The 15,746-nt window shown below is 42.5% G+C and overlaps 1 protein-coding gene across 3 annotated transcripts in view; it reads left to right on the forward strand.

Annotated features, from left to right (window-relative positions):
• ENDOD1 (endonuclease domain containing 1) overlaps positions 1-7,135 on the forward strand; it is a 44,264-nt gene extending 37,129 nt beyond the window's left edge. For all 3 annotated transcript variants that reach the window (XM_077867512.1, XM_077867509.1, XM_077867510.1), the window contains one exon: positions 2,973-7,135. In XM_077867512.1, the coding sequence (XP_077723638.1) occupies positions 2,973-4,175 (1,203 nt within the window). In that variant the 3' untranslated portion in view covers positions 4,176-7,135. The remainder of the gene's footprint in view (positions 1-2,972) is intronic.
• The last annotated feature ends 8,611 nt before the right edge of the window (positions 7,136-15,746 follow it).

Raw genomic sequence — 15,746 nt, forward strand, 5'->3', positions numbered from 1 at the left:
TAATAATTATCCCAAGATGAGTTATCTGTACATCAGATCATTTATACTCTGCTTCCTGCTTATCCTTTCCAATTCAGCTTTTCACTTTTCCTTACCTAGAATCCTATTTTTGGGGTGCCTGGGCGGCTCATTTGGTTGAGTGTCCAACTCTTGAGTTTAGTTCAGTCCTGATCTCAGGGTTGTGCTCAAGACTGCTAGAGACTCTCTGCCCCTCAATGCCTCAAATAAGTTAATTAATCCTTAAAAAAAAAAAAAAAGGAGAGAGAAAGAATTCTATTTTCACAGGCTGGTGTGGTCTCTACCCCCATGCCTTGATGCCAAAGTCTTGTTAAGCCTTAACTAACCTTTCGGTTTCTCTGTGTTCATCGAAGTCATGCACATCCTTCTAATCCCACCTCAACTCTGTCTTCTCCAAGAAGTAAGAAGTCATCTCTGACTGCATTCGTTGTGCCCTTCCTTCCTTTGAAATTCATTTGCTCTTTTTCTTTATTTCATTTATTTTTTAAAAGATTTTATTTATTCATGAGAGGCAGAGATCCAGGCAGAGGGAGAAGCAGGCTCCCTGCAGGGAGCCCTATGCAGGACTTGATCCCAGGACCCTAGGACCATGACCTAAGCCAAAGGCAAGATGTTTAACAACTGAGTCACCCAGGTGCCCCTCTTTATATCATTTATTTAGCATCTATGGTAACCTGCATGGCACTGTTGTCTTTTTCTTGGTTTCCTATTTAACTTTGTATCTCATTTCCCCAAATAGATGGTGACTTTCTTAATGTGAAGGCCTGTCTTGAGGCATAGAAAACAGTAAGGACACCAGCCACGGGGCTGGACTTTCTGTGTTCATGTGGTGATGCCACCACTCACTGTGTGACCTTGAGTAGGCTTCTTAATCTTGATATGCCTCAGTTTCTTCATCTGTCAAAAGGTGAGACTAATACCATAGTACCTCATTTTTTTGGTAAGTTTAAATGAGTGAAGACTTAGCATAACCACTTACTGATTTAATACATGTAAAGTTCATAGAATGGAACCTGGCATATAGTGTTCAATAAATGTTGATGGTGGTAGTGGTGATGGTTGTTCCCAGTGCTAATGCATCCTTCTGTGGTACCAGTCACATGTAATATATGCTTAATAAATATTGTTGAATGGATGAATATTTCCCCTCCGGTCTTCTTTTGCAATTTTCTATCCATCTGTTTTTCTTACATGCATGTTGGCAGGAAAACTGAAAGTCTCCTTTCATTTAATTCCAAAACAAAAAGAAACCCAATGGGTTTAAATAGCTTTTATTGTCTGGTATAGAGACCAACTCATTGAGAGAGACTATTTTTTTCTTGGTACTAAGTTCGAAAAGGAATTCATTACAAGATTATTTATGGGACAGGATGCTGGTGGAGGGGAAGAGTTCATTTTTCTAAAACCTACTTAGCATGTTGTGATTAGGAAAAAAAAAAAAACTTTCCATGAAACACAGGAACTGTATCCAATGACATGGGCAACCCAGTGGGACAAGGTCAGCAGGGATGTGGAGTCCACAGAGAGAGCTTTGTGCCTGTCCCTCCATCCTGAGATTCCACTGGGAAACCAAAGAGTGAGATTAGCGGTGCATGCAAGAAGGCAAGTGTAAACCAGAAGTGTAGTCTGAAATTACCTCTTATGTCATAGGCATATTTTTGTCCTCAGGGAGTGGTGTTGTCAGTAATTTACTATAATGGCAATAACCAGATCATTAAACTGTGTCTGCAGAGAGCATGGAAAAATACATCTGCCCTTTAGGTGACACTGTCTCAAAGAATATGTTAGACTTTTTTTTTTAAGATTTTATTTATTTATTCATGAGAGACACAGAGGCAGACACACAGGCAGAGGGAGAAGCAGGCTCCATGCAGGGAGCCTGATGCGGGACTGGATCCCAGGACCCTGGGATCACGACCCAAGTCAAAGCAGACACTAGACCACTGAGCCACCCAGGTGCCCTTATGTTAGACTTTCTAAACCAAATATTCTTTTTAGTCCAGTTTCCCATTGGTGAGTTAGGTATTTTAGTTACATACGCACTGATATTCCTTCAGAAATTGAGGCCTTCCAAGACAGATTCAGCTGTTCTGTAGAGCTAAGTAAGCGTGGTGATGACGGGGAGCTGTTCTACTGATCTTATTTAGTTATTCAGATGATTCTATAGCAAATGACACTAAAACACTAGTCAGCCGGGGATCAGAAGAAAGTTTTGTCAGAGGTTTAAAAAACTGGTCTTGAGACAGGAAGCATGAATCATAATGAGCTTTTCTGTCAGTAGAGGTCAGGGCTTGAACCATTATAAGACCCTAGGATTTTGAGGCACCTGGGGGGCTTAGTGGTTGAACATCTACCTTCAGCTCAGGTTGTGATCCTGGGGTCCTGGGATCGAGTCCCACATCGGGCTCCCTGCATGGAACCTGCTTTACCTTCTGCCTGTGTCTCTGCCTCTCTCTCTCTCTGTCTCTGCCTCTCTCTCTCTCTGTCTCTGCCTCTCTCTCTCTCTCACCCTGTCTCTCTCTCTCTCTGTGTCTCTCGTGAATGAATAATAAAATCTTACAAAAGAAAAAAAGCCCTGGGATTTCATGTTTTATAAATGATATGATAGAGTGACTTCATCGTGTAATGCCCGGGGTGTGTGTGTGTGTGTGTGTGTGTGAGAGAGAGAGAGAGAGAGAGTGTGTTACCACCTATCTCTTAAGTAAAGAGATCTCTTTACTTATCAGGCAGTAAATTAGGAAACAACCTATTCGGAAGCTGCTTCCAAACACAGGGTGGTGGGATAGCAGAATGAAGTGTATGCACCCCAGAGAACCAAGCCCTTCCAAACCCGGGCACTGGGAGGGCGGGTGCCCTGGGGACTTCTCTAGAGCCACGGCTCCAAGTGCAGGTGATTCATAGCACCCTCTCCCCTGTGAACAGGATGCATCTCAATACCTGCCCTCTTCTTTCAGATTGACGACCCCACCAGCACCCTCGGGGAGCTGACTGATGAGGCTGATGCCATCTCCTCTGTGAACAGCCTGGGAAGCAAGCAGGCCCTGAGTACAGATTATGTGGACCCTGATTACCAAAGGGGACAGCTGTACCCATTCTCCCTTAGCAGTGATTTCCGAGAGGCCACCTTCGCTCTCACGAATGCCGTACCAATGAGCCCGTCCTTCCAGGAGCGGTGGTACACGAATCTCCGCAGCCTGATGGAGCGGGCCCTGACCCCGCAGTGTGGCAATGGGGAAGACCTGTACCTCATCGCAGGCGCCGTGCCCTCAGATCGCAGACTTCAGGACAGAGTGACCATCCCTGCGTTTGTCTGGCTGGCAGCCTGTTGTGCCGTGCCCGGGGGTGGCTGGGCCATGGGCTTTGTCCAGCACACCCGGGATGGTGACATCATAGAAGACGTGATGGTGAAGGAGCTTGAGAAACTGCTTCCGTCTAACCCCCAGCTGTTCCAGGACAATTGTGGTGAAACTGAGCAAGACACGGAGAGAATGAAGAAAATCCTGGAGGTGGTCAACCAAGTCCAGGACGAGGAGCGGACGGTACTATCCAAGGAGGACACTCGTCCCCTCTCTAGCATGACCAGTGAAGGATCAGCTCTGCTGCCTCCGGAGGCACCGGAGGAGAGGAGGAGCTTCTTGGGTAGGTTGATGGGCTTCATCACTACCCCAGTCATCAGGCTTTTCCAGTTACTTTATTACGTTGCAGTAGGCATCCTGAAGAACATTATATATTTCCTGTGGTTTGTTACCAAGCAAGTGATTAACGGCATCGAGAGTTGCCTTTACCGCCTGGGTTCAGCCACCATCTCCTACTTCTTGGCCATCGGGGAAGAGTTGGCAAGCATTCCCTGGAAGGTACTCAAAGTCATGGTCAAAATCATCAGGGCCGTGCTCCGGATCCTTTGTTGTCTGCTGAAGGCCGTTTGCCGCATTCTGGGCATTCCAGTCCGAGTCCTTGTGGACGTGGCCACTTTCCCTATGCACACCATAGGTGCAGTTCCAATCGTGTGCAAGGACATCGCAGTGGGCCTTGGAGGCACCATCTCTCTGCTCTTTGACACTGCTTTTGGTACTATGGGTGGTGTATTTCAGGTTATTTTTAGTATCTGCAAGAAGATTGGTTACAGGGTTACCTTTGACAATTCTGGGGAGTTATAGAACTCCAAAAAAGCTAGTAGTGTCCAGTTATAGTGAATTTGATTTTGTTTTTTTTAAAGAGAAAGCTGGAATACTTTGTCTTTACAATGGGTTTCTGTTCACTGTCAATTACCATTACATTTTGGCCTTTGGTAGGGGTATTTGCATGCTTTTGCAAAGGAAGATGGTATAATTAGGACTTGGCCAAAGATAGATGTGGGGAGTGAGATTATGTATGTGTAGGTCATCTGTGGGATATAGGCAAACTTCCAAATCATTAGAATTTTTATTCACTCTGCTACTGGATGGACCTCCTGAGATACTCTGGTGTTCATTTGTGGTAACTAGGAATTACAGAGAAGGGAAGAGTTAGCAAGAGTATAACCTTAATCCAAAGAGTTTCTAAGAAAATGGAAAAGAAATCTTGTTTCTGTTATGAAACTTAAGGCAAAACCTATACAAATGTTGTTGGTCGATTTGTTTTCATTGCTTCTCTTTCTCTCCAACTCAGCTGATCTTGGTGAAGTACAGACATGCTTCCCTGTTGAAATAACTTTCTTAGGGATAAGGAATTTGCTAGATCCCTGAGCTTTCCATGGCTTCCAAGGACCTGTAATGTTTGGGGTTTTTTTTCTTCCAAAGATGAATTTTGCTGCATTTTTCTTTTAGGTAATGATAAGGATTATGTGTTAAATGTGGCATAACAAAGTTTGAATGCACGGGCAAAAAACTGTATAATACAGTCCTCTCGGGTATAAAGAAGAGAGTGCAAGGGTCAGAGCCCTGTTTGAATAGGTGCTGTAGGTCTGAGAACATCCTTAGCTAAGCTTAGATTAACTTGATGTATATTAAATCTCTGGCTAAGAATGAGCTCAAAGACTGACATGTTGGCTACCATGAAAATTTGTACTCTCCAACATTCTAGATCCACCTTTGTTATGGATCAGACAAGTACCCATTACAGCAAAATACTCTGACCCCCACCTTAAATGATTGTTTTGGTTTAAATATATACAGAAGAACCACAAAAGAAAAACTATTCTATCCATCTCAGAAAAAAAAAATCCATATCCATATATATCTAAGTTTATGTAGGCATAAACTTGATTAAGAATCACTGTGTCTTAGGACATTATTTTTATAGCGTGTTTGAGGTTAGAAAACAACTCTCCTGTTAATGCAAGTTTGATTTAAGAGCTAATCCCTATTTTTTTGAAAAAGCACTTATCATTTTAAATCTTTTCCTGAAAGAGAAAGCAGAATCTTCCAAACCTTGCTCTGCCTTCCACAGCTGAGATGCAATCATCTGGATTTTTCTAAAGAGCTGCCGTGAGGTAGAAATGGGGCAAGTATAAAATACTGATCTTAGGGGTACAGGGTACCATCCATCTGAAACTTGGTTGTAAACAGCTGGGATCCAGAAAGGCAACAAGGAGAGAATAATGGAGAGAAATAATATTTGCTGTGGGTAGGTAGACAAGAAATATGAGTGCCGTGAGCTACATGTCACAGAAAAATAATTTAATTGCACCCAAAGTGGAAGAGTGGCCATCCTGATCAATTGGTGATACAATGTTGGGGATTATGAACACCAGACTGGTCCATGATAGGGGATGTACACTAGATTTATCCAAGATCTTAAGCAGTATTTTAGCAACACTTCTGTTTGAGTGTGAAGGTATGTGGCAGGGTGAGGGTTTGCCTTGGTACTGATGGATCAAGAATCCTGCTGGCTGAAAGGAAGGGAATCTTAGAAGCAACCAGAGAGATGGTCTGGCCAAGCCCTCAACTGATGAAGAAACTGAGACATAAGGGGGCAGCAGGCTTGCCTTTCGTTTCTTTGCTGGCTGCTGGCAGATCGGGAGCCAAGCTCTTTTGCACCTGTCCTATCACACCTCGGATGTCACATACTGTGGTGTGTGCGTTACTACTCAGCTGCCTCCCTGGAGCATGGCAGGGTTTCTCGGTCCATCAAACAGTCTAGCCCCTGACTCACCCATCGAATTCAGCCTGTGTGATGAAATGATTAGCCATCCACACACAGCATCATGCTGACTGCCTCCTGCAGAATCTGTATTCCCTCAGAATAATTTGCATACTGATAGGCCCAAAGAGGGCGCCCATGGCAGCTTGAACCCCTTGGCACCATGCAAGGAACAAGGCATCCAAACCGCTTCTTGAGAGCCATTTGGAAATGCCTTCTTTTTCACTTATAGTTGTGTAGTGTCTTATTTATTTATTCTTGTGTGGCCTTTTGTGAAATATGGGAAAGGATAATAAAGCAAAATATATCCTTAAGGCTCGGTGGCTGAGCCCATCCTCTCTGGACCACTAGGTTGGCTGAAACTCTGGGATTTACTGGAACTGGCTCCAGCAGGACTGTTCCCATCAACCTACTTTGGGCTTCGAGGTGAGAATTTAGACTAATGAGCCCTGTGTCTAGCTTGAAGATTTTTCTGTGGCTCTGTTATGTTCTCAGGCCCTGGGGAGGTCAGCCAACTTTTCTTTATCATGGAGCTAATTTCTAGTCTGTGGTTGAGCCACGCCTTGGGACACTCCTCTTTTCCATTGTGCCTTTTGAATGTTGGCTTCTCTCTCACCATTAGCACTTCCACCTAGATGCAAACTAGGGAGTTGGGAGAAGGTACTAGAATGAAGCACTCATCATTCAGTCATTCATCTGTAACAAGTGTATTTGAACATCGAGTTTGCAGAGATCAGGAATATGTGGATCCCATCTTGGAAGAGTTCAGAAATCTAGTGGAGAGAACACATGGTGCAGGTGACAGCTGTAACACATCATGCTGAGCGCTGCAAGAGGGGTACTAGCAGTGTGCGCCCCGGAGCATGGGAAGAAAGCCCACAGAACCATGGAAATGAGGGGAACCTTTGCAGAGGGTGTGACAAAAGTCAGCTTGACATTTTCAGGCTATGTACAATGCTGCACACCTTGTAATGCTCAATAAAGTAATCATTGACAACTCCTTAGCTGTTCTATCTATCCATCTATATCATCCTGTCTATATTAAATGAACTTGGGCGAGTATCTGTGATTTTTATTTTTTCTCATTTTCTTATTTATCCACATTAACTCAAGTGGTTTTCTTCTTACATCTAGGTTTGTTAAAAAAAAAAAAAAAAAGTGCCTGGGTGGCTCAGTCAGCTAAGCATCTGCTGTCAGCTCATGATCTCAGGGTCCTGGGATTGAGTCCCACACCTGGCTCCCTGCTCAGCAGGGAATCTGCCTCTCCACATGCCCCTGCCCACTTTGCTTTCGTGTGCACACACCTACTCTCTCTCTCTCTCAATTAATTAAATATTTAAAAAATGTTTTTGGAATCATATGAGAAGGTTAGATTAGTGAATGCGGCCTGAGAACTACTGTTCAGTGTTCTTTCCTCTCAAAAGCCATTTGAGACACCAGGTATTTGTGATACGTCCTTCATAAATAAGCACCAAAGGCTTATTCCTTCACTGATTCTGAATCACAGAACATTATAAAGACACTTATTTGCTTATTTGTTAGGAAATGCCCATGACGTGAGAAGTAAGTAGTGGGCTCTGAGGAGAACCAGTCTTCTCTGTGGCCTTCGGTAGGGCGCCCCATCTGAGGTGTAGGTAATTCTTGACAGTCTTCCCATGTGGGCAGGGTCTTAGGTGTGATTTTGTGTCTTTTTCAGCATTTTACCTAAGCTTACTACATAACACGTGTGTTTTCAAGACGTTACACCAGGAGCCACACAGTGGGGACTGCTTGACTTTGATGAGTTCTCAGACTTCCCTTGTCTCTCTCCCTCCAGATTGTGACTTGCTTTCTAATAACTACGCTTCAAACCAACTATTGTTAAGCTTAAATTTCAACAAAGAAAGCCTTCATGACCACTTGTCATCATTGGCTGTGTTTGGTGTATAGGAGTCCACAGCAAGATGCTCTGGGGAGGTGGGTCAAGGTCACTTCTGGAGGGAACATTGCCTAATGGTTGAGCCCAGGCTCTGGAGTCAAAATTACTAAGGCTGAAATCCTGTAATTTTCTACGTGATTCGGAATCCATGAAGGAATTCTAAATGGCCTCACTGTTCAACAACTGTGCGATATTAGACAAGTTACCACCCAAATCCTTGGCTTCCTCATCTGTAAGATGGGGCTAATTATTAGTACCAACCTCAAAGTGTTATGGGAATTCAATTAGTTAATGAAGATTAGTGAATCCAATGAAGTTAATGAAGGTAATGAAGGTTTGTTACATGGCTGCCATGTGGTTAGTGCTCTGTAAATGTTAATTCTTGTTAACAGAAGTTGGTAATAATATTCATAATAATTAATAATAATAATATTCATGCATCTTGGATGGAACTGGCCAAAGTGGCCTTAGAGTTCAAGATAGTTCAAGGGGCAGCCCGAGTGGCTCAGCGGTTTAGCGCCGCCTTCAGCCCAGGGTGTGATCTTGGAGACCCAGGATCGAGTCCCACATCAGGCTCCCTGCATGGAGCCTGCTTCTCCCACTGCCTGTGTCTCTGCCTCTCTCTCTCTCTCTCTGCCTCTCTCTCTCTCTCTCACGAATAAATAAATCTTTTAAAAAATATATGGTTCTAGTTCAGAGAGAGAAAGGCTAGGGTTAAAGTAGAGTCTGGGAGTTGAGGCCATGAATGAAAGTGAAGGAGCTCCGAGCCTCTGTCTGAAGAAAGAGGTGAGGGATGGACCAGGAACTGGCTTGTTTCCAGCACTACTCAGCAAGGGAGGCATGAGCATTTCTGGTTGCTGGAAGAGAGTTTTCCATCCAAGGCCCTTCCTTGATGAGTCCAAGGTTTTATAACAGATTCAGCTTCCCAAGAACCTGTTATTGAAAGAGAGGTAACTCGACAGAGAGTATGTACATTTTAGTGGCCTGGAAAGGATGATGGCTCTTACTGTAAATAGTCATTCCTCTTCCTTCTTCAGCCTCTCATGAGTTAAGACATCATGAAGTAGTAGTGCCCAAAGACTAACTGATCTTTAATACCTACCTCCAAAGCAGATGCTGACAACAAGTTTGGACTCTGGGGCTTGAGTATGATATAAAACTGCACATTACCTCTGAAGATCACATAATAACTTTCAGGATAAGAGATTATTTTTTAATAAAGAAGAATCTATACTAATCAAATGAACCAAAAGATAATTTTTGATGATTAAGAAATTATAAGAGGTCAACTGATTTTTGTGTCCTGAGTTGGCCCACTTAATGGATCACTCTGGTTCAAACACTCTGTCATGCTGGCAGATGCTCAGAGCTTGTGGACTTGGGTCCTGAACCACCCTTTTCACTGGTAAGTTCCATCCCTCTTGACCACCTAGCTGGGCATCTTTCCAACCTTCTCTGCCTCCTATTCCAACTGATGCATATATTAAGTGCTTTCTGGGTTTTTGAGGCTTGACCCTGCAGGACCAGTCTTGCTTCTTTTTATCTTGACATAGTTATGTCTCCTGAAAGATCACTTTTCCAACCCAGAGCCCCTTCTCTCTGGAGAGCTGCTCAGACAGCCCCAGCCAGGAGGAGCCCTACTTCATGGGCACGCTAGAATGTTCCTCTCCTGAGTAGTGGGGGAGAAGTTTATGAGGGTAACAGGGGGATTTTGGCTCATGCAACCAACCAGAGTTAAATTTATGTGACTTTAAAAGTATAGAAAAATGTAATTAATGCTTAATGAAAAGGGCTTTGAGAATAAATACAATAATTTGGTGGTGGGGCAGAGTGATGCCTTGAACCAGCAGTCATTAGGATTCTCATGTCAATAAGCCCTTCCTAAATATATGTGTTATTTTGCATACTCCTTGCCCATCTGAAAAAGTTTACTGGCTTCCTTTTCAACTGAAAATGGTAGATTCACCTACCAGAACTCTAGAGTTTTCAGAAGTACTTTCACCAAGAGGGATTCATCCAACCCTCCTCAGCACTGTGTAAACTAGAGTATTGGCAGGTACACCCACAGTTAACTAGACTTCCAAGGGAGAAGCCTAGAGCTGCTGTCCTCTTAGGGAGTATCTGATTCCTTTTTGGGTAGAAAAAGGGTACACTCACAAGATGGCCCAATATTCCATTAAAAAAAAAAAAAAGCAACTTTTTTTTTTTTTTTTTTTTTTTACTTTATAGTATAGAGAGAAGTTGCATGCAGAACTGTACTGAATAATACTACTATGATTTGGAACATCACTACCTAAAGACTCAGTGTTATAGGAAAGGCCATGTCCTAACAAGAGCTCCCAGAATCTGGGGCATTTTGGGGAGGGAAAAGGAGCTCATGATCAAATTTGCCATGAGTTCCGCACAAAAGTGCTTCTATAAAGAGCTTTGGCACAAGTTTGGTGGTTTTTTTTTTTTTTTTTTTGAGTTTGGTTTTTAAATATCGTATCATTTTGTTTGTTTGTTTTTTAGCCTGCACTCTGGATTCTATAGACCTGGGTTCAAGTCTCTGTGCTCCTATGACATTTTTGGGGAAATCTCCAAATAAAAATATCAACCTCATAGGGTTTCTGTAAGGATCAAGTGAGATAATAAGCTTTGTAAACTATAAAGTTATCATATAAATATAAGGATTTATTATTATAGGAGTCTCTAGGGTTGGTTCCACTTCCTCAAAAATTGATGCATGATTCCTTTTTTAAAATGTGAGTAGACAGAGGTGCTGGTGGCTTAGTCATTTAAGCATCTGCCTTTGGCTCAGCTCATAATTCCAGGGTCCTGGGATTGAGCCCTACATGGGGCTCCCTGCTTAGCTGGAAGGCTGCTTCTCTCTCTCTCTCTCTCTCTCTCTCTCTCTCTCTCTCTGCCTGCCCCTCCCCCTGCTGGTGGGCTCTCTCTCTCTCAAATAAATAAAATCTTTTAAAAAATAAATAAAGTGTGATTAGATATAAATGAAAATTAAGAGCAGTTATCTAGAAAGTATGTGGTTTAGCCAAAGACTGGGTTTGGCAGAACATGTTGAAATAATGCCCTGGGAAGGCTCTGGATTAAAGATCCTCATTATTCTGCCTTTTATCCTTCCCTAAGTCTATTTTCTCAAAATCAATAAATCCCATCTTCAGCAGACTGCTCTGTACGTACCTCATGCCTATCCCTCATGTATGAGTCAGCTGAGTCCCTGGAATATTAGGTCTTGAAAAGAAGACACTATATGAGTCATATAACCATAGAGCTGAACAAGAAGCATGCCAGAGAGTGAAAAGCCATAGGAGAGCCTCTGAAAACTGACAGAAGCTGCCCAGACCAGCCTACGAACTGAGGGCCAGCCCGGGCCTGCCACTGAGTCATCTATCCCCAAGAACACCAGACAGCAGCTTCTAGGATTGTGTGTTTGGAGGTTCTCTCAAGTGTGTATTTCCCTAAGATATTTGTTGATTAGGCATATCCAGGTGTAGCCTGTTCACTGCATCCAGAAGAATGTTCAGGGAAGTGGAAGTTCTAGAAATGAGGAAGAAGCAAGCTAGTCAATGGGAGGGTGCTCCTGGGACACAGGAAACCTGAATTTACTTCCTCTGAGTTACTGTACTTTTTCCGGATGTCATTGCAAAACAAGAAGGGATGGACAGGCCCATCCTTAGGGCCTTGCCAAATTGTGGGGAATAAATCTTTGCTTTTCAACAGGGAATTTTCTGTCACTGAGTCACAGAGATCCCAATCAAGTTTTATAAGTTTATCACTTCTATTTGACGATTACCAAAAGTCAGAGAAATTCCCTGGGACATTACTGGGAAGGATAATGAAGCATCATCTCATCATCATTGCTATTATTATTATTATTATTATTATTATTATTATTATTATTATTTCTTCTTCCCAGACTCACAAAATTAATTAGTGGGGTTACTCTTAGGTTATAGCCAACCTGAGAGCATTTAAGAACTGTCATAAAGATCCTCGATCACAAGTAACTCCCCAGCAGCCTGCAATGCTGCCAGGGATCTCACCCCTTGGTTCTCTTCCCTTGGGCTGTCTCTGTTGCCTATAAAAATACAAAGAGTCTAAGGAGAGTTACACACTGTGTCAATACTAGCTAGTTAGAATAAATGATCTCATGAAATCCTTCCCACTAGCTGGAACAAAGCCTCCACATGAATTATTTTGCTAGGTGAGGGGTGTGATGGGAAGCATTCTGCTGAGGGTCAGGAGGAGCCTTAGACCAGCTTTCCATGGGGCCAGAAAGATACCCTGGGGACAACACAAGATACCCTCTAAGATCTTAGAAATAATGTCAGCACATTGCTCTCTACATGTCAAGTAGAAGATCGGCCCATAATAGGTCAAATTAGAAATACACACATGGAAGAGGTAACAAGGCTACAAACTCTATAACACGCATGACCAGCGGTGTGCTACTTAGTGTTCAGCAACCAGTTTTCTGCGGGTGAGAGGGATAAACTCCATTTGTAATGTTTGCCAATTTCTCTAGTATAAATACTTGGACCGTGGCTAATTTCAAGGTTCCAGTATGACATCACTGAATGCAGAACGGGGAAGAGATGCACATGATCAGCACTCCTGAGCTGGTGCAAGTCACTGGGAGCCACTCCACCACCCACAACTTTATAACCCAGTTGGGTGCATTAAGACATATAGAGAAAAGGTGTTTCCAGCAGACAGGGAGTTGATCAGCCATGGCATGGTAGAGAAAGAAAGGTCACTATGACAGACACCGACTATGCCCATATGAGTATTATCCACAGGAGAGGAAGTCATAGCAACTTGAACTTTGAATAGTTCCAAGTCCAAATCAATCACCTGCCCTGTGAAGTGAATGCATCAGGTTATTTTAGCATAATGCCATTAAGCCTCAACTTACCTAACACCTCTTTTTCAATCCCATTCAGACCATACAACCTTTGAATCATGACCTGGCTTCCTAGGTTGGCTTGCCTCCATGGCAAGAGGAGGGGGCAAGATAAATATCTACCCTACTTGCTCACGGACTGGCCCACAGCTTGAGTTAAGCTATATAATGATGCCCTATAAATACATAAGGTGACTTCTAATTCATAAAGCCTTTTCACATTCATCAGTGGACTATGTTGACCACAAATATTTTGTTTTTTGACTTCTTTAAAAAAACAGAAGCTCTGGTCACTGTATTCCAGCCTTTTTATAGGCTATAATCAGCTAGAGCTGAGTAGACAATTTGTCATGAGCCCCATCATTTCTTTATCACCTCTCTGACCTGACCTACTTCACTCATTTAAGTTACTGCTTAGCTCCCATAGGCACTTGGGTTTGCTAATCCCTAACATGACATTTCTTTTTTCTTTTTTATTAAATTTATTTTTTTATTGGTGTTCAATTTGCTAACATACAGAATAACACCCAGTGCTCAGCCCATCAAGTGTTCCCCTCAGTGCCCGTCACCCAGTCACCCCCACCCCCCACCCACCTCCCCTTCTACCACCCCTAGTTCGTTTCCCAGAGTTAGAAGTCTCTCATGTTCTGTCTCCCTTTCTGATATTTCCCACTCATTTTTTTCTCCTTTCCCCTTTATTCCCTTCACTATTTTTTTATATTCCCCAATGAATGAGACCATATAATGTTTGTCCTTCTCCGATTGACTTATTTCACTCAGCATAATACCCTCCAGTTCCATCCACACATGACCTCATTTCATCCATATCTATCCTGTGAGCATTAATTATCCCAATTTTATAGATTTTAAACCAAAATTCAGAGATTCAACTGACCTTCCTGACCTTCCTATGATTTCACAGTTAGAAGGTGAGACCCAAATATTAGAGTTTCAGGTTGTTTAGGGTAACTAAATAGGGTTGCATAGATTGTGCACTGCGCAACTCTAGGAATGCCTTTCACATCATAGTACATGTGAATGGAGCCCCCTAGAGTTGTATAGTCCACACTATACGTGAAATCCTGAGACCATTTTCCCTTCCACGTCACCATAGTTATAATACTGTTGCAAATTCAAAATTAGTCATTTCCTTCAAATGTGTATTATAGAACAAATACTCAGATAAGTAAGTGAAATGGTGAATGATCAGGTTGAAACATAGACCAGTAAGTCTGAACACAGTAAGTCTTGCCACAGATAGACACATTGTCCCACTGATGGAATCAAGGTAGTTAGGTGAAGAATTGCTCCCTAGTGGCCACAATCATTTTAAGGGTGATTTCATTGTTTTGCTCTACAAGCAACCCAATCTCTTTCTAGATTTCAGGTTCCACATGATTAAAGGAGAGGTTTGCACTAAGTTTTCCAGTATGACAGTAGTGCTTAATCCTGGCTAAACATTTAGAATCACCAGGGAGATTTTATTTTTATTTTTAATTGATGCTTATATCTCATCCCTAAAGATCTGGACTGAAACTTCACCAAAAGAGATATACATAATGTCAAAGAAGGGGGGGGGGCAATGCGCATGAAAAGAAAAGATGCTCAATACCATCAGTCATTAGGGAAATGCAAGTTAAATGTATGGTGAGATGTATTGCACACCCACTGTCCGCAAGATTGGAGAGGATGTAGAACCACTGGAACGCTCCTGTACTGTTGGTGAAAATGTAAAATGGTGCAACCACTTTGCAAAACTGTTTGGTACCTTCTTAAAATTGAGCTGCCACTTGATTCAGTCATCCCACTGTGAGCTGTTTATCCATGAAAAAAGAAAGCATAGATCTAGACAAAAATCTACACATATGTGTTCAGAGTAGCTTTCTTTGTAATGGTCCCAAACTGGAAACAACTCAAATGTTTGGTGACAGGTGAAGAGATCAACAAGTTGTGGGATATCCCACAGCGGAATTGTCACATAATCACATAGGGAAATCTCAAAAGAATTTTGAGTTAATGAAGCCAGATGAAAGAAAATGTATGCACTATATGATTCCATTTATATACAATTCTAGAAAATATAAATTTATCTACAGCAACAGAAAGCAGATCAATGTTTGTGGGGATGGAGAAGGTAGGGAAGGATTACAAAAGGTGTGAAGAAACCTTAGGACGTGATGTCTATGTTCATCATCTTAATTGCAGTGATGGATCAGAATATGTATTTATGTCACAACTTATCAAACTGTTTAACTATGTGCTGTTTATTGTATCTTAATTATATAGTGTATATAATACAATGCATACCATTACAGCTATATTAAAAAATTGATGCTTGGATCTCAGGCTCAAAGATTCTGATTTAAAAATTTCATCTATAGGGCGCCTGGGTGGCTCAGTCAGTTGGGAGTCTGACTCTTGGTGTTGGCTCAGGTCATGGTCTCAGGGTTGTGGGATTAAGCCCCTGTGGGGCTCCACACTCAGAGGAGTCTGCCTGGGATTCTTTCCCTTAGCTCCTCCCCCTGCTTGCATGCATGCTCTCTCTCTTTCGTAAATAAATAAAATCTTATAAAAAATCATATATGATTCTGTTGTACAGGCAAGGTTGGTTCTATAATTTTAGGTCATTTCAGTTGCACAGGCCAGGTATTTTGGGAGAGCCCTCCCCATTTTGTGGACTAGAGCAAAAGAGGATGGTCTCACAACAGCTCATGCAAAAGGATGCAAAGTACTTAATTCCATCACCTGAGTGCCCAGGGTCCTGCTTGGCTGCCTGGAAGCTGGAGC

This window comes from Canis aureus, chromosome 23 (genome assembly GCF_053574225.1).
Source record: "Canis aureus isolate CA01 chromosome 23, VMU_Caureus_v.1.0, whole genome shotgun sequence".
Taxonomy (NCBI): domain Eukaryota; kingdom Metazoa; phylum Chordata; class Mammalia; order Carnivora; family Canidae; genus Canis; species Canis aureus.